This window comes from Periophthalmus magnuspinnatus, chromosome 11 (genome assembly GCF_009829125.3).
Source record: "Periophthalmus magnuspinnatus isolate fPerMag1 chromosome 11, fPerMag1.2.pri, whole genome shotgun sequence".
Lineage (NCBI taxonomy): Eukaryota > Metazoa > Chordata > Actinopteri > Gobiiformes > Gobiidae > Periophthalmus > Periophthalmus magnuspinnatus.
This window is the reverse complement of record NC_047136.2, coordinates 7833034-7860673: the sequence shown is the minus strand read 5'-3', so window position 1 is coordinate 7860673 and position 27640 is coordinate 7833034. Positions and strand designations below refer to the sequence as shown.

General features: G+C 39.7%; 2 protein-coding genes across 2 annotated transcripts in view; both read right to left on the bottom strand.

Annotated features, from left to right (window-relative positions):
* adnp2b (ADNP homeobox 2b) overlaps positions 1 to 27640 on the bottom strand; it is a 177797-nt gene that overhangs the window by 128889 nt on the left and 21268 nt on the right. The gene's annotated exons all lie outside the window — the stretch shown is intronic.
* On the bottom strand, positions 13029 to 16614 carry cibar1 (CBY1 interacting BAR domain containing 1). Its single transcript, XM_055225421.1, has 8 exons — positions 16575 to 16614; positions 15930 to 16164; positions 15788 to 15856; positions 15548 to 15679; positions 15067 to 15171; positions 14875 to 14988; positions 13999 to 14118; positions 13029 to 13263 (listed from the first exon to the last, which is right to left on the bottom strand). The coding sequence occupies exons 1-8, from the start codon at positions 16601 to 16603 to the stop codon at positions 13168 to 13170; spliced, it is 900 nt and encodes a 299-aa protein (XP_055081396.1). The 5' UTR covers positions 16604 to 16614; the 3' UTR covers positions 13029 to 13167.

Sequence of the window (27640 nt, the reverse complement as noted above, 5' to 3'; positions counted from 1 at the left end):
TTCAGTTAGTGCAGTAGTAAGATATATTCTCTAATTATCTGTGTTTGTGTGGCCAAGCTGGAAAAACAGATGTCCAGTCTACTTAAATTCCAGGAGGAATGTGATCTGGATGTAATCCTGGGAAGGTTCTCTCCGGCTTATGGAGTCGCCGGGATCCACTCGGTTTGAGTTGCCATCTTCAGTCCACTCTCAGCTTGTCAAAAATTTAAAATTATTTTAGAGTAAATTACAATTTACAAAAGGTGACAGTGTTGGTTCTACTGGATTTAAGCACTTTTTTTGGCACAGCAGACCATACGATTCTTTTAACTCGCCTGAAACACCTTGGCCTCACTGGTGCTGTTCACAAATAGTTCACATCCTATCTCACAGATTTATGGTGAGTGTAGACACGTGCTTCTCTCAGGTCTAAAGAATCATATGTGGTATGTCTCAGGGTTTCATTTAAGCTCCTGTGCTTTTCAACCTGTATATGCTCCCTCCTGGTTGCAATTAACTTCCACACAGGGCTGGGTGCAGACCAAACTGACTGAGGGTGCATTTGAGTTTGGGGCAAACATAATATGCAAACATTAAGTGTCATTTTATGCACCTGAAATCAGGGTGCAAACATTTTTAACTGAGGTTGCAATGCACCCTTTTGCACCCATAGAGACCTGAGCTTGCTTCCACAGTTATGCAAATGATGCTCAGCTTAACTTCTCCATGTCTTCTGATGACACCAGACCAGTGGATGCTCTTTTTAACTGCATTTTAGATATCAAATCCTGGATGGCAGAAAACTTTCTCAAGCTTAACCAGAACAAACTGTGTCATTGGTTCTGAAGCTCAGAAAGAGAAACTTTTACTCAAACAACAAGCACACTCTTTTAACCCATCTCCACCAGTAAAAAAAACTGGCATAATTTTTGACTCAGTTTTATCCTGTACATTAAGAACATCACAAAAATAGGATTTATCACCTAAAAAATATAGCCAGAATCCTCCCCATTCTCTCTCGGGCCAAACAGAGATGCTGATACATGTTTTTATCACCAGTCCAATCGACTACTGTAATTCCCTGCTCTCTGGTCTTCCCAAAAAGAATATTTCAACTTTACAATTATTACAAAATTCTGCAGCACGTGTCCTGACTAAGACCAGAAAGCGGAACAACATTACACCAGTTTTAAAATCACTGCATTGGCTCCCCACATGTTTCAGGATGATTTTAAAGTTCTTTAACTGATTTTTAAAATGTCTTAATGATCCTGGGCCTTTCAGAACTGCTTTTTCCCAAAGAGTCCTCACAGACCCTGTGCTCCTCCAGCAGCAGGCTTCTAGTCATCATATTTTTAAGAGCAGGCTCAAGACCAACCTTTTTATTTTAGCTTTTGATTAATATTTATAGATTTATTTGTTTATCATATTATATTTTATATTCTAGTTAGGTTTTTTCACTTTTTGTTGTAATCACTTTTAGGATCTCCAGTGTTTCCTCTGTAGAAGCCCTCTGTGCCGGGAATGAGGGTCAGCTGTGTCTCCTGGCCGGTGTCCCATGGTCTCCCGGTGGAGGGTTGGTGTTTCGACCTCATCTCTCCTCTGGACCCTGCGTCGTGTCCTGGTGGCGGTGGCAAATAAACCCACTGATGAACCGTCCTCAATTGGTTCATTAGTACTCAGCCTGCAGTGTGTGTGTGTGTGTGTGGGGGGGGGGGGGTGTCTGTGTGTGCGCGTGTGTGGGGGTGTAGGGGTGTGTGTGTGTGCATGCGTGTGTGTGCGTGTGTGCATGTGACTGCCTGTGAGTTGTATGATTGTGTGGAGTCAGGCAGTTGTGGGGGTTGGTTGGGTGGAAGAGCATGAGGGATTGATATTTAATGACTAAAGCACTTTGTGTTACATTTTGTATGCTCTATAAATAAAGTTTAACTGATTGAAATTGTGTAACATCAGAAAGGTTATGCTCTGTTTTAATTCTTTTGTGGTTTACATCACAGGAATACTCTCAGGAACATAATCTGCTTCAGAGCTGCACTGTTTATTTACACTTATGAAAGGCTGGCAGGATTAGCAGGTCTTATATCCCATAGTGTAAAACTGCTAGGGCTTAAGATATTACTGTTGTGGTAATCAAGAACAAAGACATGTTTCGAAACACATCTGAACTTTTTTTTGTTACTTGTGATTTTAAAACATAATCACAAATACAGTCTGACAATTTCATTCACACACACTTCTGTTGCCAAAACACACTACCAAGGGCATATCCAAAAGATTTACACGAGTAACATGGAGATGTCAAAATCCTGTGCAATTTAAAATGCCAAAAGTCAAACTAAAGAAACTGTGTACAGGCAACTTTTATAATAGATAAGGAAACAATAGGCATGATGCATTACTAAGTATGAGGAGTTATTATTGTTAATGTTTCATTACTGAGTATGAAGCTCATGTAAATCAATTCTTTTTGTTAATATTTTGTTACTGTTTACTATTGTAAACTATTTTGGTCTTATAATGTACATAAAAATTAGGCCTACAGTCTTCATTTTCACTGGCAGTACTTGTTATGTTATAAAAGTGTCCTATGATTGCACTCATGTACTCTGAGTTCAAAGAACAAGAAGAGTGGAAGTCCCCATGGATCATTACAGTTCATGGTACTTGGCCTCACTCTATTTCACAAGTATCAGTGTAATACACACACTCAGCAGCCTGGAGCATGAGAAATATACTTTGACTTAAAACAATTGAGCCGCTTCCATCTTAGCATGCTTTTGGAGGTTACAGTGTGTTGCAATAGCATGTCTTTGTCATAACTCCGGGCAGTTCTCTCCTGGGTTTGCTCGTCCTTTTGTGAATGTCCCATGTGAAGGTCACTGTTGGACATGTGAGCAGCCCTGAGCTCTGCTGCAGGACTAATTCACTTTAAACCAAACAGCATGACCATAGAGGACGCATGGACTGACAGTGTACCCAGCATGACTTCTGAGCCTGTGGGTGCAAACCACTAACAGACAAGACTAGACATTAGATAACTTGTCTCACGCGTGCTTATTCTGTCAATTAGGCATCATATTTTTTAATATATATCTGTACTTTATGAAATGAAAAAATATTTCCAGATTCTTTCCACTTTGCAGGGACATAGTAGTTAGTACTTAATTCAGCTTTACACACAATGTTGGTTTACATCTAACATCAGCTACATGATAGTAACTGATGGTAAAAGATTCTCTGTAATATTTTATATAGAAATGGAATTTCCTTTCATGCGCAACTTGTTTTTCTTGGTGTCTGGACCAAAACAAGTTGACCAAAACCAGCTCATGCTGTGTGCTCTTTGGCTGTGCTCCTGCTGACACTTGAGGTTTTGGCCTTGGGATTGCACTGTGTTGCAGCAAGTACACTCTGAAAACTTCTCACATATACAGTACGTAGCATTGAGCTCTATGGAGCAGCCATTGTTAGCACAGGCTTTTCACATGTAATGCTGCCAGCCATTCTGCGGGCATAGTAATCATCAAGCTTATCAGACGGCTCACAATCAAATCCCTTTTCAATTTGTAAACTTTATCTCGGTTAAACCCTATCTGCCTCCTTTCCTTTCACCCGCTCTAGGCCATGTAAGGACAAGGCATTGTGGGTAAATGCGGGTTAACTGTGTGTTTGATGAGATGTCCAGTCACTGCTGCCGGCTCACATTGTGCAATCAATGGGCTTCACTTAATTACCGCAGATCAAACAGGAGCTCCATGGCAACAACAGCCACTTTTTCCAAAACACAGCAGTGAGGTGACACGTAGTTCCTCCCAGCGAACACACGGGGCAGGAGAGTGTGTGATTTTAAGAGCAGCTGTCAGAGTGCACCGGTCAAACCTGTCCCACCTAAGAATTCCCACTTCAGCCTTTTATGTACTTTATGCAATCTGTACTGACTGGATATAGAAGGTATAATATTAGTCAGTATACAGTGAGTTACTGAGTCAGAACAAAAGGGACCTTATAAAGTGATATACCTCATGTACTTCATTGGTTGATTAAATAGAGAGAAAAAAAGGCTTGTTGTTTATTATTACAACACCAATTCTAGCACTGTGGAAACACTTAATCTCTTTTCCAGCGTGTTCCGCTTTAGTTACTATAAACGAGATGACTGCTCTCTGTATATGAAAGCCTATACAATCAGTAATGCACACTGGAGGGTAGAGTTAAGTAAATATGTTGCTACTGTAAGCCTATAAAACTGACATCTGTTTTGAAATCTTTTAGCATTCATTCAGGACAAACATTCATGAACTTTTGCCATTTGAAATACAATGTGTTAAATATGTGGACAATATCAAAGACATTTCAGAAATACCAGTTTTAGAGAGAGGAAATTAGAGATTCGCAAAACAATTTTCTGATCCAAACTGCTCCAAGCCTAGATTCCACCCCTGTAGAAACATATTATTTACTTCAACCTTTTACCCACCAACTATTCTCAGCAAGAAAACAATAGCTGTTCAGATGTTTTTGCTTTTGATGAAAAAGTGGAACACACCTCTTCCTTTTATGAACAATCAATCAGTGATTTATTGTAAACATTAACACGACTCAAACACACACGATGTTGTTGCGCTAATAAAACTTGATAAACTTGTGTGGTGCGTGCTTTGGTAATGAAGTCGTGACAGAGCTGGACACCCAAGCTGTGCGTCTCTCGGAGCAGCCGGCCCCTGTCCCCCCTGTGTCTGCTTCACACCAGTCACTCTAGTAAACTCACCCGCACTTGGTTCTCACACTCCAACTTTGAGCCAACTTCCAAGAACAAATGTGGTGTTAATACAAGTCCCATATCATCGTAACAGTCTTCCATCTGTCCAGTCCTGCTCTGACCTCGCTAACTTACTGTTTACACAATCGGCCGTAATATTATGACCACTGACGGCTCTCTGTGGCATGACAAATTTCAAAGGTGAGGTTAGCGTGTCCAAAGATTCAACACAAAAACAGTGAGAATTGGTGAACTATAATGGTCCTATATTACGCAAAATTGACTCTTTTGAGCTTTAAACCATGTTAGAACATTGTTACCTTCTCAAAAACATAGCTGTAGCTGTGTTTTGTTTCATTCACACATGTTTGAGTAATCTTGTTTTACTAGTCTTTCTACATCTCCAAAGCTCAAAATGCTCTATTCCACCTTGTGCTGTCATGAAGCGGTTGTTTTGCAGTTAACAGCGACCTATTACATTTTGTCCAGTGGAGTTGGCAATTCCAGAGATGACATAATCCATATTATTCCCGCGAAGGTGAATGGAGTTTAAAAACACAGAGGAGCACTTCCTGTATGAAACCGCATGACATCACGAGGTGGAAGAGAGTGCTTTCTGTTTGAGAGAAAAAAAAATGCAGGGTGTGATTTGTGTGAATGAAACAAAAAACAACTCCAGGTATTTTGGTGAAAAAACAACATTATAACATAGATCAGGAAATAGAGTGATATGGGCCTTTAAGAGACAATGACAACATATTGAGTCAAATGCAGTTCTGGGGTAAATGCTTTATCCATTGGGCCATAAAGCAATGAATCAGCCCTGTATGGACTTCCTAGTGTGACCAAACTACGTAATATTTTAACCACATTACACTCATGTTGGAGTAACCATATTTTTTTATTTGAATACCACTTTTACACTCTCATTCTTGCGCTGAAATCTCTTCCACTGTCTCAAATGAGTGTCACATTCCCCAGTGGTCTCATTATGTTCTTCTCTTTTGCAGTAGCGAGCAAATGACCAGCGCTTCTACTGGTGGGCACCTCCTCTCAGTTCTCATGCATGTGTCAGAGAGGCGAGGGGAAGGGGTGGGGGTTGGGTTGTGGTGGGACAGGCCCATCATGGGAGTCCACATTCCTTTGGGCAGCTCTAAATCCTCACGGGATAGACCTCATTAGTGCACTGGCTGTTCCCAGGCTGTGTCCCCAAACAAGCCGCTCTGTTCTAACATTTTTGTCCTATGAGGAGGTGATGCGCCTATTGTAATTTCCTGGGTCTGTATAAATGAAATTGTCCGCTTGTGATGGATAGAAAGGCTGAGATTTGGCATGTTTGTATTGAATGGACTTTTACTTCGGCAAGATATTATGGTATATACTAATCAAAGTATGCGCAGAGTGAAATTTGGCTACTCGGGAGTTGCACCATTGCATTCTTTAAAGATGGATTGTTTGCAAATCATGACTTCCAGTAAGTGCTATGTAACCAGTCAAATTTAGCTCAAAATCCTTGCAGTTTATGAGCTGTGGCATATTGGCTCTTGTAAAAATATCTCATTAAAATGAAATCCCCCCCCCCCCAACACACACACACACACACACACACCCCTGCACACGCCCCCCCCCCACACACACACAGACATATTTTCCTCATTATTTAATCATTTATAAGTTTCTCTGTTAAAAAAAATAAATAAACACCACCTCACTAGATGAATAAAAATAGCCAAAGCAGCCCCATTTCTCAGACCCTTCCCTTTTATAATCTCATCTAAAATTAGACGCAAATGCCAAGGACCCTGTTATGTTCAAGTGCACTATTCTGGTATTTCTCATTAGGGTCCCACAGTGAAGTAGCACTAGTGTTTCTTATGTATACAATCTCAAGGCACGACACGAGGCTTGACTTTTCCTTCACTTTCAACCTACTTCTTTCGTCCTGCCCCGCTTGTGTTTGTGGATTATTTTTGCTCCCAGACTTGGCAGTGGTCCTCACAGTTGACCCAGGACAGAGCTGACAGCGCCTCACGTCACATCTCTTCTTTAGTTTCATGTGAGACATTGCTCCACAGTCCAGGGCATGTGTGGGAAATGCTGACTTCTGTGTGTGTGTGTGTGTTTTTAAATGTGGAAGAATATAGAGTCGCTTTTGTCATTGCGCAAGAGCTGCAAACAGTTTCCCTGCTCCTCATGACCCCGAGCGCCCAGTCAACTACTTCACACGTTCTGTTGAAATATGGCTCACCTGGGACTTCTGTGGTACTTCAAAACACTAGAAGATGTAAAAAGCACTTAGTGTAATATTACCCGAGTTAATTAAATGCTTACTGATCGTTGCTTTACATATGACTTTGCACTGATGGAGTTAAGGTTTCACTTTTAACAGATTTCTCTGACCATATCTATTTTCTGTTACACTTGCTGCTTCCACTAGTTAACCTCGGCTACTAAAGCAAACTATTACTGCTGTTACTATTTCAGTATTCTCTGTTCCCATTCATATTAGAGACACACTTGAATAGTTTCTATGTGCAAAAGTGATCATTTTACAAAGATATATTCATATAACATTTTCTTCAAAACATGTACTTTTGAATATTCATATATTATAATGTGTTTGAATCACCAGGTGGTTTACTCACGTTTTAAATATACTTCCACCTTTATAAAGTACATGGTAAGTACCTAACAAGTCACAGTTTCCTCTTGTTTATTACATCTAAGAGTCATAGCCATAAAACAACTCATTTGATACTGTACAAAAATAACCAGTGGCCAAGGTCCATCCTCTGTTTAGGTCATTTGAGTTTATAAAAGCAGTGATAATGTTAATAGCAGATAGGCTAATGTGTCACAGGTGATGGAGTGAATGATACCGGGAAGTGCACTCACCTGGATGTTTTTGAGAATAATGACCCATTTTACAGAAGTCATGGGATATTAGAGCACCAACTGAAGGCACAGTCAAGTCTACAGGCCCACAGCAGCTCAGAGCAGTAAGCAGGTTGTGCAATTCAGATGCACATATGCATACAATCTGGCTCTTACATTTGAAATCATTAACAGCTGCCATAGGGTGGAATAGACTAACAAAGCCACTCAGCAAAACATGCAGCGCGAGACAGGAGCACAAGACAGGAGCTGAACCTCATGCAGTCATGAGCAGATGAATCTGCATTTGTATGTATATGAAACATTATTAAAGATTCACTTTCCAGCCAAGTGCCTGCCACCTGCTTGTCTCCAGGGAGATGTTATTGCTTGGCCAAAAATGTTCCACACTATTACATTAAACCTATTTATTTCTATGTTGTAAAGGATGTCACCAGGACAAATTACAGGTGAATGCTTTATTTTTTTCAACACATGTAATTGAATAAATCATAATTGAAGAATATTTTAAAAGTTACATAGTACACTTTAAACAAACAAAAAGTCAAGCATGGCAGCATTTAACATATAATACAACAATGATCTATCTGGTGCCAAAGGCACGTTCTGTCCATTCAAGGTCAAACCTTTACGCACACAGCAGGTGACCATACAAACCATATAAAAGGTCATTTTAATTGTCGGAGCGCGTTTTTATACATGTATCCCTCCTGGAAGTTCATTCATTTTGACTCAAGTGACATCGGCACGTGCCCTGTAAGCGCGCCGCCCGGATGCCCTCCCAGGCGCTCGCTCCCGCTCAGTCCCCCCCTTCCCTCGCCTGCGCCCTGTATCGGCTCAGTCTCTACCACGGTTTGGAACAGATCTGGATTGCTGCAAAAGCTGCTCATTCACACAAAGCTGTTTACTGCGCTCTAACGCTCAGTCTGACGGATGCCCTCCCACGCGCGCTCCCTCGCTCTCCGTGTATCGGCTCAATCTGGCACTCATCTACAAAAACTGGAACAAAAAGTAGTACAAAAGCTGCTCATTCATGAGACTGTTGACAGCATAGCCTAAAGGGCGGGACTTTACCTGTATTTAGTCCTAATGCCTCTGGATTTCCTCACATCCTCGTCTGCGCTCTGTGCGTCACTGTGCATTTAATATCTGAACAAACAAATCACATTTCTGTATCTTTAGCTCATTAAAAAGTGAGTTACTTGTAATTTAGATTCAGAACTCCTGATGTGCACAGCGGGCTGGGTGTATTGGACCACTCTCACAGAAGGGAATAGTTTAACCTTTAGTTAAACATAAATATATAATTATAGTCACCAGATCAAAGAAAAGTGTTGCCGGATCCTGTTCCGTCTTGCACCGGCTCAAATGAAGCCCCGCCTTCATTATACGCATCATTTCTCAGCATTGTGTAAAACCATAAAATTACAAATAACACAACCATCAGCTGATAGAACTACTGTACTAGTTTTTATAATGCCATTCCCACACACTCACTTCCCTCTTCTTCACACATTTTGCTGAGCGGAGATATCCAATAGTGCCACTCCCTGACTCCAAACACAGTAAATAAATAACAAGTTCCTTTTTGCTTTATCACCGTCACATGACAAAGAATTTGAGCTGACACCTGAAAAGCACCCAGGGCTAGGAGCTTATGTGGCTGATTTACGCCTTTCCTCTGAGCAAGGAATGTGTATTTACAGTAGATGCTGCAGAATGGCTGGGTTACATATATGTACACTGTCATGCTCTGTGCTGCCTTTCAATCAGTGAAATGAACACTGCATGATTAAGGCTTTTGACTTAAATCTGTGACAGAAACGTACATTAAACTAAGGGTCACTGTAAAAATAAGTTAGTAAAAGTATTCCATGTATTTTGTATATTTTGGGATGTGATAACAGGATGTTTACAATGGGTCCACGGCTGAAACAAGCAGAGATAATAATAGAAAAATAGTAACAGAGTAAGTATTATTATAATAAGGACTATGCACAAACTCCAAAACATGCCATGTGCCGTGAGAAGGGATTTTATGACAAAGCAAGAGTTTCCTTAAGTCACATGGTCACATTTAACATTTTTATAGAGTGCTTTTCCACCTTCAAGACACTCAAAGTGCTTTATTTCAAGGAACCACTCCCCGATTCACACACACATTCATACTTCAGTGTACACAGACACTGGGGGCGAGGTGGGTTAAGTGTCTTGCCCAAGGACACAATGGCAGCATTCGTCTATGGGACCGCCAACCTGTTTGTAAGTGGATCTGATAGAACTACTGTACTAAGAGAGCAGGATCACATCACTTTAGCTTCATTTTGGTCAAACTTAGCAACAAGCTTATATTTACAGACCTTTAATCTAAAAACGAAACGATTAATGGAATGAAAAATAGCTTTAGATGACTCAGTTAGCAAAATGACTGTTAAGTGCAGATGTTTTGGTTTTAGATTAGATAGTTAAGTGTTGCACTGTTGAGGAAAATACAATATTCAGACAAAACTTTAAAGAAATATGGGCCTATAGAAAAGCTGAAGTTAAATCTGTCAACTGGACAAAATGTTGAAGGAGTGAAGACGTTTTGCTGTTCATCCAAGCCGCTTCTTCAGTTGTAGTTGACAGATTTAACTTTGGCTTTTACCATGGATCAGACTTGGACGACTGAGGGATTACACGGACAATATAGGCCTATGTATCTCCAGTTTCCAGTTCTGTTTAGATTGCCAACCCCCGTGTGCCAGATTTGGAAGTTCACACCACCATGCTATGAAAACGTACACATTATCAGACCTACACTGTTTTCCTCACTCATACTAGACTCATGTTGAACCATATCATGAGTCTGCAGCAGTGTCCTCACAAACTCTTTCACTCTTTTCATTCTTTCTGCAAATCCTGAAAATTTACACCTTACTATCCTGTCCCCTCCACTCACCACACTAACTGAGCATGTTCTTGTGACACGGGGGGGACAGTCCACAGTTCCCAGAAGGCCCTGCAGCACATTGCACGCACAGCAGGTAGTGGTCCGGCTCTCACACACATGCAAACAACATACACACGCCAAGGCAGCACTGTCAGTGACTCAGGCTGTGACTCAGACCCGGGCTATGCGGACTCACTTTTACAGCTGCAGTACCACATTCACTAAAACTAAAGCTCACATTACAAATAAACCTAGTGAACTCAGATTAAGACATAAAGGAAAAGTACTTATAATGTATATATTGAGCTTAACTTAATCAAAAACATAAGCATTTGTGTTGTTGCACCAGCATTGCGTGGGAAGGCTACAGATGAGTCAGTCCAGGAAAACATCACTTCTTTGTGTGCCAAATCATATAAGAGGCTGTGTGAGATTGCATTGCATTGCGTTACAATTTAAATTACCTACAGTTGCGTTAATGAAGCTTTAAATAATACAGTTTTATGTGCTATTGTGCATTGTGGTTTAGCGTCTGTCACAGTCTCAAATGCATACCAATCTGTGGAAATGCCAGGCAGTAAACAATATTAAGGCTATCTATTATGTTTATTTACACTCAATGAATCGTCCAAAGTGTGGAAAGAACACGGTGTCTCCATATCAATGCCTGTTCAATTACACAGGTCTGGGGGAAGGACATTAAAATATCTCCCTCTAGTGGCGTTACGGTTAATAGCACTTAAGACAGAACAATAGGCTAAGGATGCACCAGTTGAGAAATTCAGTTTTAGCTGTGAACAGGGCGTGTGTATCTGTTATACTTTTACTGTTTCGAGCTGTCAAATATAATCCCATGATAGACTTGCAGAATTATTTCATTTTAGCTACTGGTTGCTGCAGCAGAACGTTTGTTATTCATGGATTTTGGCCTCCTTTATATGGAACAATATCATAACGATTCAATATTGTTTTAAATTGTTTCATCTTTCTCTATAACTCTATAACTGGATATAGTGGATTGCATCTTAAATCTTAGTTTCACATTAGCATCTTTGTTTGCAGCTTTATTTGCATCCTTATCATGTGACTAGATTTACACAAACTGTTTTATATATTGCAAAAACACTATATAAATGTTAAAGTTTGTATTAAGTGTATGTTGGTTGTGTATTTTATATGGAAATCATTTACAGTTGACATGCTACAGGGCTTTATAATTCTGGTGTGCTCTAAGGACCTGTGAGTCATAGTCAGTGATAAAGGCAGGAGGATTTGACTGACCTCTTTCATTCCTCCCTCTCTCTTTCTCTCTCTCTTCCTCTCTTCACATCTGGTTCTTGGCAACAAGGATCTCCCTGTTTGTTTTTTACAATCAGTGACTCACTGGAGCTCTTTTGCTGTTTTAGCCTTTGTTGCTTAGTCTTTCTGCCACCACTCTCGGTCTATTTATTCCCTCCTTCGTGACAGGTCAGCGGCCATTGTCCACTCTGGGAAAGAGGAGTGGAGCTTTCAGGTTAATATGTGATTGAAAAGCTTGCTCTGAGTCACTCAAACACACAAACACACTTTACAGGGATGAGTCACCTCTGTGTTGCCATTGAAATTCACAAAGTCAAGCTTAGGGGGGCTCTGGGCAGGATGCTAGGACTGATTGTACACACTGTATCCTTCTGTCAAATAGGAGCCACAGTTTTATACCAGTTGCAGGTCCGTTTATTATTATGATCTGCATTAGATCCTTGCAAATTACTATGCACTGAATGAACACTATGAGCAATACCATTAGCTAACCAACAACCTCAGAAGGAAAATGAAAAATTAAACAAGTATCATACAGAGTGGATTAACATATTTTTATCTATGGCAATGTAATAATCGACATGGGGTAGGTCAGGGGTTTCAGATGTAAAAACAGGGTAGTATTTGATGATAAAATGTCCTTTGTGCTAAATACCACATCCTTACTCTACATGTGGGGTGCAGATATACATTTTACCTACTGGTTTTATGAAAAATACAGGTGTCTATGAATATGTGAGTTTGAGGGTCTTACAACAGTGTATCTGGAGCCTGTAATTTAAATATACGTCTTCACAAATTGCTGTCTAAATGTTCCTTTAACGGGGATGTGTCCTATGGGAGATCTACAGTGACACACGCCGCTCAATGATAAACGCAGAGTGACTCATGTGGGCCAGACAGAGACAGACCACACAGACACCATCAGTCTCAAGTGATATATGCAAATAAACACGAGCTGTATTTACATGAAAACATAATGCATTCACGGCCTTTCTATTGTGCTGGAAGCCCTTTGTTCGATTGTGGCAATTGGCAGCAGTCATTTTACATTCAAAGCTCAAATTGGTTTGTTTTTTAATAAATGAATTTAATAGTAAAGAAGATTATAAAGACAAATAAACAATGCAGCGGTAGACAAACATTTGACATATTAAAACAGGGGTCACAATGTTATAAAAGAACAGAATGGCATACATTGTGTAAAACATAACAATTTAAAGTACTAAATAACGAAAATACTGCTGACTTTGGCAACGAGTAGTGAGTTATATGAAGTTGATTTAAATGCACAACATAAGTATTAACTGTCCTCTGACTCCTCCTCTGACTCGTCATCAGAATCCTCCTCATCGTCCTCTTCCTCTTTCCTCATCTGTCGAAGACTAGCACGATGTTGCTGCAAGATAAATGGAAAAAGGAAGTTTTAGAAAATATTAGGCTGATCTGGAAATTAAAAATTTCCCAAATCATGTCATGTCTATTTGTGATGATTTTGTGTAAACAAATGTTTTTTGTTTTTTGCACATAGTCAAGAGGAAAAACGTTATAATCCAATGCAATATTACATTATATTTTGCACACCAAATTTACTTAAATGTTAAAACATTTGAAAATGATGGTAAAACAGGTGTGTTTTGTCACTGAGACCTGCCTCTGCATCAAATTAACAAGTGCGTTGATGTTCAGGAACAGCTGATTATCAGAGACAAGACTCAAGTCAGAAGTCGGTCAGTGTGTTCCTTGTGTTCATTAGGCAACAGGCTTTTGATGCACATTCAGATGACACGTGTCAGCTGCAGTCTGTGTCTGCAACAAAATCTGCCATCCTCAAAACACTAAAGGAACCAACTGATCTGTGTAAAACAGGTTCAGAAAAGTACAGTGGTACAAAAAACACACAAGTCTATATTACAAGCAAGACTTACGCAATATGAATATTTTGAATGATGTATGTAATGTAGCTGACACGGCCATGCAATGGAAAAACAGACTTATTATAAAAATAATGCAAGTGATGCTGAAGTGTTAATAATGACCTTCATTTTCTAGCAACATTTAAATATGTATGTTTGAATAAGATTTAGAGAATTTAAACTATCTGTGTGAAGAGTCTGTGCCATCTCTGTCTTACCTGTGTGGACCCTGAGGTTCCCATGAAGGACTCAGTGCGATTGAGAGACATTTGGGAATGAGCTCGCACTATGTCTAAGCGGGACTGGTATTCTGGTGGGTGCAGTGTGGTCCTGAACACCTGTCAAGACAGTAGCAAGCACTGTACTTCTCCTCAATGGAAACAAAATACACTGGTTGTGTCCACTCATTGGTTGTATGTATATAAATGTAAGTAAGGCGCAGTGTATTCTTACAGTGTGAAACTTTGCTTAGATACAAAAAGCTCAGAAGAGTCAGCAGAAAAATCTAAACCACAACTGTATTTGCCATGACAAACAAGGAGCCTACTTAAGCCCTTTGTCAAGATGATCCCCATGCCTTTCATTGTTTAGGTTTTCTGATGAATCTATCCTTTGAACCATGAGTCACTGAAAACTGCCTTATGTGGGAGAGGAGTTTCACTAAAGCATGAATGAAGTGTGCGTCATTCAAAGTAAAAATACAGATGAGATGGTGACGAGTGATAAATCCACAAGAAGACAATAGAGTTTGTGTTGATTCAATTAAAGAACTTCCCAAATGCAAATAGTCCTTTAAACCTCCCTTTGTAAAGCAGCAGAAAGTAGCCTGCATAATTCCTGTGGTGAATTGTTGCCACATAATTTTGAGGGTGTGTACAGTATGCGTATGAGCAGTGATTCATGTTTATCAGCTCGTCCGTGGAGGCTGGATATACCACATTTTGGAAGTGGCACTCACTCTCTAGAACAATCAGCAGAACTACATAGGTAGGCCCCAATAAAAACACAGACTTTAATTAACAACAACAATTGTATGAAAAATGCATGGAATGTTGAATGTCTTTATGAATCAGCAACATAAAGGTCAAACCTACCTCCAGGTCTGCCTCCTCATCCACACTCTGAATACTCTGGTAGGCCAAAGTGTACAGCTCCAAGGCCTTAGCATGAAACCCCATCTCGATGACCACAAATTCGCCAAAGATCTTCTACAAAAAGACAGTACACAATGGCTTTACAGTACCCACAAAATTGATATCATATAATGAGGAGACTTTGAAGTGCACCTTAATATCTCTAATTTTCTGCTTCTCAAAATCATCTATAGTTTCTTCCAAGAGCCTGGTGATCCTGGTGGCGTCCATTGTAGCTCTCTGCAGCTCACTTTCAGCCTGAAGGTAAAAGAACACATAAAAGTGTTTAATCCATATTTTATAAAAAGGTATCCTTTCTGTGTCATTTACTTAAGACAGTTTGAGTAATTTGCAATATATAATACGTTTTAAGTATGTTTGTAGGGTAGTAAACATCTCCCCCTTGTGGTAATGCTTTTGATTACATTAGTCATTATGAGAGTTATTGTTGCATTGGATGAATATAATTGTACTGCACATCCAGTAGAATGTGTTTGAGTATGTATACATTACCACGGTTGCATATTTAAGACACGTACATGTGACTGAAAAGTTTGTCAAGGTATATATTGCCAGGTTTAATCACTCAAAACAATGGCAACCAATAATCAATGTATTACAGTTACAACCCAACAAGAACAAGCAAAAATGGAGCTAAGGATACAATGATCTGTCTGTCGGAGGGGTTTCTCTGTCTAGCCCTCTCAAGCTGAGCCGTTAGTTTGGACTCTCGCTCTCTGGCATTCTGTGTTGATTTTAGATCTTCCTACAAAAACACACAATGCACTCTTTTTATCATTCTAGGAAAAAGTTATGAAAGAACATATAACATATATTTATGTAATACAAAACATAATCTGTTTGAGAGACCTACCCTGTGTCTTCGTACTACAGCACCATAACTTTTTAATGGCTCGATGACTTTGGCTTCCAGTCTTTCCACCTGTAATACAGAGGTTTAAAATACAGTATTCATGTTTGTATTTCAAGGATGCGTATGAATGAATGAACTGTACCTCAGCATTGCGGTAGTCTTGAACCTTAGCCAAGTTGTCTGTAAACTGCTTCAGTCCCCTTTTCAGATTTGGTGTTTCAGTGTCTGCATACTGGCCAATCAGTTTCACCAAAAGATCTCCTTTATCTCGCAACCTCGCAGCTTTACGTCCATAGCCAGCAAACAGTTGGCACATTTCTCCAAAGTATTTTTCTACATTGGTGATGCTCTCTTGGATTTTACGAGTCTCAACATCTCTGCAGAAAATATTCATCACATGTTAGTATCAGTTAAATATACCATTGTAACACTAATGGCTAATCTAGTGTCATGAAAAGAATCAACCAGCGTCCGAGAAGCAAAGTGCAAGTCTATTAGGAATATACTCATTACATGCATATGGATATGTTATTAGGAGTATATCCATTAAAAACATAAGGGCAGAGCACAGTCACGTTAACTCTTTGAATAACACAGCTTGCGTTATTTTCAGCTATGATCTGTCCTCTACAGATACATATAGATGAAATATATTAACCAAAAACCGTTAGGCTGTGGTCCCATAAGGTTAACATAAGCTGAAGTAACGTTCCAGTTTGTGTCTTTCCCATATCATAAAGCCCCGTGCTGTGATGCTACATGTGACAGAGGTTTATGTAACACTCACCGCGACCGGGCATCCGGTGTCCGGCTCATGATTATATGACAATAACACAAGAGCACTGTAGAGGTGTCAGCTTTACACAGTCATTCGGTACGAGCTAGCTGTGGTTAGCATGTAGCACGCTAGTCTGCCGTTTCCATGGAGCCCTTCGAAATTCCGCCGAAGCAAAGCATTCTGGGATATTGAGTCAAATGAACTCCAACTACAGTCCCTCCTACTGTGGCACATGGTGAAGAGTGAAACCCGCTGCTGATGCGTCCTCACAGGTCACAGGTAGGATCACATCCTTTAGCTCTTTATTCCCCTCGTTTACACAATAGTCTGGAGTTTATTCTTTTCACAGCAGCAGACTGTGGCTCATGCTTCACTCGAGGTTACTCGGTTTATAGCCGAAAGTAGGGCTGGGTGATTTAGCCTAAAAATAAAATAGTCTTTTTTTTTTTTTCTCCAAAAAGTCGTTTTTTGATTAGATTGAAAAGACTGTATTCGGTGATCATATAACCCATTGTCTGGGGGGAAGTGGCTTAAGAATGAAATAAAACTATTGCATTAAAGATTTAATCCTCACATTTCATTTGACGTCACCGGTCAGCTCTGCAGGGCCCTGAGCTAAACTTTGGTCCCTGTCATTGAACTTCAAATTCTATTAATCGATTTAATCGATTTTTTTTGCCCAGCCCTAGTAGAAAGTGAAATAGTTAATACAAAAACTCTATTTATTTAGCATAAATTCGGACATTATTTGCCATCGTCTCTCTGTATTGCCTGACCATCCTCTAAGGTCAGAGTGCCTGTATTTGTCCCACAGTGGGGAAATCCAGTCCCTTCTACATTGTAAAGTATTGTCACCGTGTGGGGTTCTGGCTGGCCAGGTAAGTATTTTTAGAGGCCTAGTAAATAATTTTGCACAAAAACCAAACATTTGGCTGTTTTTTGTGGGTTAAATTACTCCCCAAATAGATCAAGGTACATTGGCTACATTGCAACAAAGAGGGACAAATAGTCCTTTTCAACAACAGCTTGAGTGTTTTTGAACTGATGCCAGGAGCCAGATTTTGTGCTCACTGAAATGAATGGAGTCTCCATTGTAATTCCCATCTCTGTGTTTGGGAATGCATGAATGTCACCAGCTGCCTCATCTGCTCCTCTGTGGAAAATGTCCAAAAACCTTAATTATCATGCTTAATCATCCATGGGATTGAAGCAGGGGAGACCCCACTGTAACAGATTGGCGATGTAAAACACGGTCATTGCAGTGAGTGCGTGCCTGTGGTCCCAAGAGTGCTACAGCTGATGCCTCTGGATTCATTTCTCTGTTAAACGCTTCTGATATAATGTGGCTGTGTGAGCGATGGATCATTACACACGGACTTCATTCATTTCATTTATATAACTCATTAAACCAGGATTCATGACAACAACATCAGGCTTTGTATGTGTCTATGCCTGTGCACTATTGTTAACCACTGTTATTATCGGCTTGATGTTTTTTCATTGTTTGTGTGATGCCACACTGTTATGTTAGTCCAGTGATTCTCAAACATAAGGCTTGTTTTGGTGGAATCATACTGTAATTTACTATACTCCTTCTCAACCATGTATGTTTGTTTGTAGAGCTGAATTGCCTGCTTTAAGATCATCAATTATAAAAAAAACAGTTAAACCTATGGAAAAAATCCTCAATTTTACCGGTAGGCTATTCAAAGACAAGTACAAAAGCTGAAATATTTTAATTCTTATCCGAACCACTAAACTTTTATTTTGACTTTGACAGCAGTACTTTCCATATTACATTATTTTATTAAGCTGCACTTCAATGTTTTCCTAATGAAAATGAAAGTGATCAAAGAATATAGTACTAATGGTCATGTTGACATTGTAACAGTTGTGTACGTGTTTGTGTTTGTGTCACATGTGTCTGTGTGTGAAGGGGTAATACAGTAATATGTCATATGTTGCACTGGTAAGTTCCCAGTCTCTCCATACTATATACTGTAAACTCAAAGGCCTAACATTCAATAGCATTACTCTGCCACATGATGGCAATCTTCACCCACCTTTCCATCCTCAGAATGCCTCCACATATGACCAGGTAACAGGTAGGTTTAAACATAGTTTTTGTTGGTTATTTTGTCATGTGCATCAGTAAGCCTTCATTATAGTTATTAAGTAGGCTACATCTTTATGCACAAGTCTTCGGTACAGTATTGGTTTCCTATTTCTTTTACCTCGTTGTGGTATTTCTATTGTGTGTCTGTGACTTTCTTCTTGCACAGATGGTGTTTCCATACTGATAATTAGCATTGTGGAGGTAGCATAGCTCGCCTCTGCCTCTTCTACTCATCTTTGTCTTTCTTCTCCAGCTCACGTCTTGTTGTCCGTCCTCCTGACATTTCCTGGAGCCGTGTGCTGCTGGTGCTGGATGCAGCGCTGGAAAGATGGGCGGCCCGCTGAACAGATCGAGAAAGCCATATGCCAGGCGTCAGCGGTCATAGTGGGGTAAGTATGAAGCCCTCCCAGCATGCTTCTGTCTATGTGTGTGTTATAAGGCCTAACATATGTTGTAACCAAGGCTTTGTCCCCTCTTTAAAACATAAGAGAGCAGTGAAGAAATATCAACAACAGGTGTTTTTAATATTTGAATTTTTCATTTCATGTTTTAGGTTACTATTTATTCTGTCTATTTATTGGAGCGGGCAACAAGAACAAGACATAACTTAGCAGATATAACATATGCACAGGTATACCAACTTGAGAATAGCTACCTGGTCTTACAATTTCAGAGGCTATGCAGCGTAGGGCCTGTTTAGTACTCACTGTGTCCTTAGGAAAAAAAACCAAAAAAAACTCTCCCGCCTTGCCTACGGATGAATGTGGTGTATGCATTAACTGTATGTCCAGATGCACTTGATTCAAAATGTATTTTCTGAAATCAACTGTCCATCGCAACTCACTTTCAGAGTTTGCCTTTAGGGACAATTCAGCCACATGGACCAGGTCACAACTAGTCAAACTAATTTTGGAGTTGGTGCCAAGCCTGGATAATAGAATAGAACAACAAAAGAAGATGTCAACTCCTGTTTCCAGTGCAGTAGACAGCTGCACTTGTGAATAATACACATCAGATAAGAAATTCAGTCTTGTCCCTTTTTTAACTTGGACAACCTTGAGCAGCAGTCCTCCCGGTGCAGTTAAGCAGGTGCTGAAGGGCAGGCCGATGCAGACACGCTCCGGTGGTTTTATTGACCCTATGAAAAAGCCGGGTGCATCTCCGGGGAACTGCTCAGGTTAGAGCCTTTGTTGTCTGCGTTCATTAGTGTCTCCTTCAGCAGCGCTCCCTCTCTCACACCTACACTTCTGTCTTCCCCCCTCCACCCCCACTCCCAAGATATGCTGCTCTTTTACTCCAAGGATTCAGCCAAGAAAATGCCACTACGTCAGATTAGTGGAGCTAGGTCTGCTAGGTCGGCGGTGATATCAGTTGACGTAAATAGGACTGGGCGAAATTGTGATATACGTTTTTAGTCATATCACCCACCCTTGAACATAAAGTTTATAGAATATAGAAAACTAGGTTGTAACTTTGTGTTTCCTTCTGCCACGATAAGACAAACAAGAAATGGTATAACTGACCAATATATAATCAACAGCCTATAATAAGCTTAAAGCTTAAAAATGGCTTATGCTCGTAATATAATAATAATATTATACATAATATTTAACATTTTCACCATAATTATAGAGTCTTAAGCTTTCACAACCTGAGCGTCTTTGCATTGTAGCCCCATATCACTTATTCATTGCTGATTTCATATTCATAGTCTTTTATGGCCTGCCGAGATACATTGGACACAGTGATTTCCCTCTCAGTCTGAGCAATATTTACCTTAATAGCCTTAGCGTTTTAGTGGACTGTTGCCAGACATCCATCTATTCAAACAGATGTCGTTAATGCATGTTAACCTTGACAATAATAAAAGTCTTTGTCATTGTTCTGCTTAAACCATATAGTGTCTCTTTCATAGGCTGTATGGCACATGTGTCAAACTCAAGGCCCGCGGGCCAAATGCCGCCCTCCACATCATTTTATGTGGCCCTCGACAGGGTAAATTAAAAGGTATGATGGTCTTAACATGTCATTTTATCAGGAAATACACAGTTACACAGCCATATCTTTACATCTAGGCCAATGCATATGCAATATTTGTAACTTGAATAAGCAATAAATACAGAAACAGTTAAATAACAAGTTAAAAAAGTAGTTAGATTTATTTTACATCTGGCCCTTTGAGGGCAGCCATTTTGTTGATGTGGCCCTCGGTGAAAATGTGTTTGACACCCCTGCTGTATGGAGAGCACTTCCAGCTTTTCACAGCTTCCAATCACATACTGGATCTGCCACTGAGCTTTTAGCTAGATTTTACTGTCTCAAAAAATCAAATCATCATGTGATGTCATTGTCATCAGTTGTATTAATGTTGGTAATAGGGGTTAAAGGTGTATTATGTAACACCTTTAACCTGTGGTGCTTTTTTCTGCTTATTTTTGTTTTGCTGGAAAGTATATGTAACATGAATTCTTACTGTAAGTGCGCTCGCCTCTTGACAGAGCCACCCTGTAACTCAGCATGGTGGTGTACTTCCTTGTCTCCACGAAGATAGACAAATTTAATATAAGTAATGGACCCTCCACTAGAAAAGTTAGTGCAATATAAGAGTTAGAGAAGCCTGCACTATGGGCTGTAGGTGGGGTTTTCAAAGATGGCCGCTGAAAAGGTTTTTGGGAAACATTAGACAAAATTTTTATTCCAAAAAATTCAATAAAAAAGGCTTGACTCATTTCCACTCTGCTCTCTCCAGCAGTGCTATGCAGTTTCTACTATCAATATGCAAAAATTGAAATATCTGGAGAGTGTGGCACCGGCACAAGTGTATTCATTAGCTACACTTAGCATAATTGATTCCCCGAGCTGCCATAATACTGGTCAGCCCCACTGCCTGTCGCTCTGGGGGTTCCTCCTGAGACGTTATGGCCCAACTTCAATCATAAATCATTAAAAGACTTCACCGGTCAATAGTCTGTGAGCCCTGGAGAGGAGGGCCAAGTATTACGGGCTCTGACATCTAAAACATCAGACTCACATGGGCAGGGATACAGGGACACATGACACCTAAATCTCTAATGCTTTCACCAAAAATATATGACAGAAAGCCAAAGGAATAGAGTTGAAGTTAAGAAGAAATACTTAATTACAGCAGCTCTCCATGTACCCACAAACATGTTAACTCTACTAGAGGTGTTTTTATTGTATTGCATGCATTTTTACTGATCTGATCTGGCATGTAACTTGGCCCTGTAGTGTCCCATTCTTTTCTCCGTGGAGATAGGTAAGTTTAATGTCATTTTCTGGACATCTCCATGGACAGAAGCAGGTGGCGTACCCTGCACTAGAACAGTTACAGTGCACCGTTAAAGTGACCCGAAACGTCGATAAAGAAACAGCTCATTCTTTTTGTGAAATGGTCATATTACTTTCCTCAACATAGTAAAATGAAAGTTGTTGCAAGCCCTTACATTTATGACCCTATAAACCGGATGAAATTTGGTTTGCAGATGTTTCTGTTTTGGAACCTAAAAAGTGTCTCAGAAGGATTCACTCATAACTTTGCCCATATAAGTGAACATCATCAGTGGAGACTAGTGACGACTCAAGTCACTATTAGCATTAGCCGTACTTATCTGCGCATCATAACAGTTTGGAGCAGGTGTGTGGCTTATTACAGCTTCTATTAGTAAAAGAGAGATGCTACAAGATCGTTTTCTCCTGTGCTGCCTCCATCTGTCCATCCATCCCTCCTGTTTATAGTGCCATTAAAATCATCAGGTTGGTTCCCTACACCTGAGTGAGAGGCGCCCAGTCAGACAGAGTAATGCCGCCGCGCCCGTGATGTATCGCCAGCGCGCACAATAAAACATATTCATAAAGATTATTCATTACTTCCAACAGCCATACCCCAGATGGCCAGAAAATTGGCTTTGTGTTGAGATGTGGATTCAGGCATGCATATTAATGGAAGACAGATGTAAACGCATATTCATATTCTTTGGCTTTTTTTTCTGACAGACAAAATGATAATGCATCCACTTAGGAAAGTGGGAGAGGGGGCAGCAGCATCCGGGAAGCAATTCACCTCTAATGTGCCTCTGCTGCGGTTCACGCTTAGTGAGACCGTACATAAACGTGGCTCTTCCAACCTCATGTTAAGTGCTTCTATTCTTCATTTATAACATGCATTTTGTGCCTTCAAGGTCTTCAAAAGCATTTCTCCAGTGTGAAATATTCATTTAATTTAAAATATTTCCATGATTTTTATTATATTTAGTTTTAGTTTTTGTCTTGAATACAACTGAGAGACCACAAGTAACCTTGGCTTGAACTTGGTTGATTATTGACCTTGGCATAACTATTGTAAAAGTAGAAGGAGCTCGAGGCAATGAACGACAAAGCCATTATGTCTTAGATTGGAGTGAAAGAATTTGTCTTTGCTCTTCTATGACTTTTTAAGCCATTTCATTAGTTTTTCTCTGCATGCTTTCATTTAGCCAGCATGCTCCCAATTTAATTTGACTTATATCGCACAGAAAACATAGGGAAAGAACAATAAAACACCAAAATATCCTGTTTAGCTAGAATTAAATGCCAGGGAGAAGAGGTGGGTTTTCAGTCTAGTCTTAAACTGCGTTATAACATCAAGTCTTTATTTTGATTTAATCTATAGGAGTGATTCCAGAGATGATACAGTACATTCAATTATTGTTAATATCAAAGGTGCACTGTGTAACTTATTTGGTGAAGAAGAAAAACAACTGCATCTCTCCTTTACTTGCAATGTTCCACCATAAGGCATTAAAAGTTTCTGTCTAATGTTTATTTAATGGCTTCTGTTTTTAATTGTTCAAAAATACTCTGAAAAACATCAATTCTGTGAGCAGCGTCACCTCTACACAGATATGATCTGTAACTCGGCCTGGTGACAACATAGCGATAGATAAGTTTAATCGTATACTGTGCAAGGCGATAATATCTCCATGGAGACAAGCAAGTAGTGTAATCTCCACCAGAAAAGTTACATGCTTTACAATTATTTTAAAATATGCTATGCCTATCCTATGAAAGTGTTGTAATAACTTCTCCTGTAATTATTCAACACATAGAGTAGTTTACGACCCCTGCCTCCTCATGAGGCTAAACAGAAAGGAGCCATCACCAGATCTCCAGATGTATTTACTTCTTGCTTGTTTTATAGTCTGCTGCATAATTAAACCCTTGTATTCAACCAAAGTCAATGGCCTTACATATGAGATCACATACAGGTTACAGCCTATATCTGTCACACTTGGAATCGGGGAGGTTTTCAATATAAACAGCCTCATAAAGTCCCCAATGCACTGCTCCACTGGAATAAAACCCACTTTGTGTGAGTGTCTCCCAATATGGAAAATTAAAGGCAGTTAATAAAAAGAAGTGCTAAATCAATTTGAGCTATAAAAGTTACAGGGCTGTACTAAATGCGTGGGGCACGGAGGGGGCGTTAAAACTCTGAATTATCATGTTAATTTAATATCCAGTCCTCAAATGAAGCAGAAAGCCCAATAAAGGTCAATTAAGCAACTAGCCTCCCGTTTCCATTTAGACTTTTATGGGCATATGTAAATCACAGAGCTGCTGGAGTGTCTATGGGCTGGGCTAGATTAAGGGATCGCAAAAGGGATGTTTCTAATTTAGGATAATCTAGTGGTTGTATGGATTTATGTGCGCCTGGTAACTAAATTGAACTATGAATGTTATTGTTGTTGTAAGATTTAAACATAAAAATTCCATTGTGTTGTAGATAGAAGGACGAGAAGTGCTTGAGAAGGACAACTGTCAAAAGTAGTTGGTGGAATGCTTTGTTCTTCTTAAAGCGATTAAAAAGTATTACAGTATTAGAGCAGTTTTCCCCTAACCAGTGTTGCTGGTTTGATCTCCCTTTAGTATACTCTGGGATGTTTCCTGAAACACTTCTTTTGTCATAGTGGCTGTTACAGTATGCTAAAAAATCAAGAGTAAAGATGCGCATTAGACCTTCCATTTTGAGTTTTTCCTTGCCGAGACAGGGGACGCTCTGGGGCAATTCTCTAGTTGCTTGTTTTCTGTGTTGTTGGTTAATGGGTCTGTTATTGACCAATGTCTGCTTCACTGTTGATTTTCTAACTTTCTGTTGGTTAAATCAATGATCCTGTTAAGCCCTAAGAGGCCACTGCTGTTGTGATTTTGGGCTTTACAAAAATAAGTTGAATTGAATGAATACAATTTTTTAAACCCATCATAACATTTAATAATTAAACTTGAGGCTTTTCTTGGCTCCAGACTAACAAACTTACTAACAACTTACTAAACGGATCTTCAGAATGTCGATACATATTTCTCTACTAAATGTGAAAGTCAGACAAAACATATTTTAATCATTGTGCAAACATATTACTTCATACAAGAGATTGAAACTTTAAGTATGGCCTTTGTGCCTCTTCTACTGCTGCCAAAGGAACAGAATCCCATTAGTATTGATCTCATTTCTCTTTTATTCAAATCACTGCTTTAGACTTTTCTAATCACTGAAGTGTGGGTCGGCACTTTACGGTCCTTAAGGATATAGCCATTGATTAGACTAACCTCCTATCCCCATAACATGTGCATTTATCATACAAAAGAGACAAAATAATGACATTTTACTCTCCCTCTCCATTATAATTTGACTGGTGGGCCAAGTTAAATATTGGCTGGTGTTGTCTGAATGGTCAAAAGAATGATAAATAACTCCCAGTATGCGAAAAATGTATTGACCAGTTATTGACCTTCCTGAGCTCCGCTGCTGCATCAATGGCTTATGCAAATCTTATAACTTATGAATAAATCATAACACACCAGTTTGAGCCAGTCTTCCAAGGTCCACAGTTAATAAACAAAAGAAGGCGTGCTGCCGCTGTGCTGTGTGACCTGAAAGAAAACACACATTTAATTGGCTCTGAAGCTGTGACAGGAAAAGACATTGTTATTCTTGAAAACACTCATTATGATTGTCTGTGTTTTGGCATTTGGATTTTTTAGTCTGACTGTGGGTGATCCCAATAATGAGGATTACTCCATTTGAATGGCTTCAAAACAGACAAACATTTAATGAGAAAAGTTGTGGAAAGAAGTTTTGGTACATTTTACTAATACTACAAGATCACAATGAAGCAAGTGGACCTCTCAAAAAGCACCCAAGCTGATCATTAGCAACTCTGGCAAGTAGAAATGACTGAATCTTAATCTTGAAGAAGTACTATTGTGCTTGTGTCTGCTATATAGTTATAATCTATGACACCCGTGGATCATTATGTTATAATTTTGCACATTTCAAATCACAATGTTTATCTAAAATGACTTAATTAAACATGTCCGCTGACTTCCACATTAGAAAGCTGCAGTGCCCAATGAGAGCTGACGTCACCGTAAATGTCATCACAACAAAGAGCTGTGGAGCTGTCGGTCCCCTCCGATGGATAGGTGCAGATCACACTAGCGAGAGACAAACATTTTTTCATTTGTACCAAAATGACTATGCGATGCTGCTGAGTCCTACGCATGCCATTGATTAAGAAAATAAAATTGCAGAATGAAGTCAGTACAGAGCAGTGGGCATATGCCGGTGATGGTGAAAACGGGGGGTTGATCTGCAATATGGCGTCTTGAAAATAAGCGATTAAAGATTGCTCAAACTTGCACGAATCACTCCAAAAACAGCTTCGAAAAGGTATATAAGAAGCAGAAACAATCATCACATGATTAAAAGCTTTTCAGAGCTTTAAATTTCACACAATGCCCTATAACTCCAATCAAATGTTATCAGATATCTGTAATATATTTTGCATTTCGCTGTATAGCTGTGGCATTTGGTGATATTGCAAAAACATTACGTATAATATCATACAACACAACATAACAGTAAAAACAAAACATTACTGAAGTGAATGTACTGCTGGGTTGAGTTGTTGTGGGTTAATTTGTGAAGCAGCAGATGAATGAACACATGGCTTGTGCATCTTTAAACACACTCTGAAGGGCTCCATACAAAATGCAACAATTTAGCAAAATGTTGTGAAGAAGTCAGCAGCGCTCTAGTCTCCACATGTTCCACATCTGGATACTGTCTGCACTCATCACACCAGACCATGCTCACTGACCCACATTCTCACCAGGGACATTCAAGAGATATAAGTCCAGCATTTATTCAGAGGCTTTTAAACATACTTCTCTGCTTCTAGATGGAGATTGAAGACAGACGGCTGAGAGAGATGGGAAACTGCAAGGAGCAACTACAATTAATTTTGTATACTTTCTACCAGGTGAGCCACGGGAACGCTCTGAAGTCTAGAGTTGTGCAATGCCAATATTATTTACTGGTGGTTCTTGATTGGACTGAAAAAACACACACAATTTGCATAGTGTTACAACAGTATTTCTTCACAGATTTGATGATTCAAGAATGAATTACACAAACAGTTCACAAACCAAACTGTTTATTGACCCATCGAAAATAGCCCTGTGGCCTACTTGAGAACATTTTTTTAATTCTTACACCAAGTTGTGTCACTCTTGTACACATCGGAGATTCTATAAATGTGTTTGTATTTCTCTAAATGTTCAATGAGACAATTATAATCAATTCTTATTTAAAACTTATGCAAAAATTGGCCTAAGCTTTTTAAATGTGAGGAAAGAAGTGCTCAGCTGATAAGGAAACTTCACTGTTTGCGCCTGTGTGAACGCTGAAGGCAGTTCCCCTCCACTCCTCCCCCATAAGCGCCATCTGTCATTAGCACAGATCAATGCCGATGATAGATGAGGAGAGCTGCTGTTCTGACAGACACAAATATCACCCACTGTTACGGCAGCGATCCTGATGATACTGGGCTCTTCTATGCATGAACATGACTGGCAGCTCAAGTCAATGGTTTCTTCACCGTGATACCTGTTAGTGGATGGC

Coding starts and splice junctions, on each gene's coding strand:
- cibar1 (XM_055225421.1), bottom strand. CDS start 16,603: ATGAGCCGGACACCGGATGCCCGGTCGCG. Junction 16,165..16,574: donor ACACCGGATGCCCGGTCGCG/GTGAGTGTTACA, acceptor TATTTTCTGCAG/AGATGTTGAGACTCGTAAAA. Junction 14,119..14,874: donor ATGAGGAGGCAGACCTGGAG/GTAGGTTTGACC, acceptor CTGTCTTGACAG/GTGTTCAGGACCACACTGCA.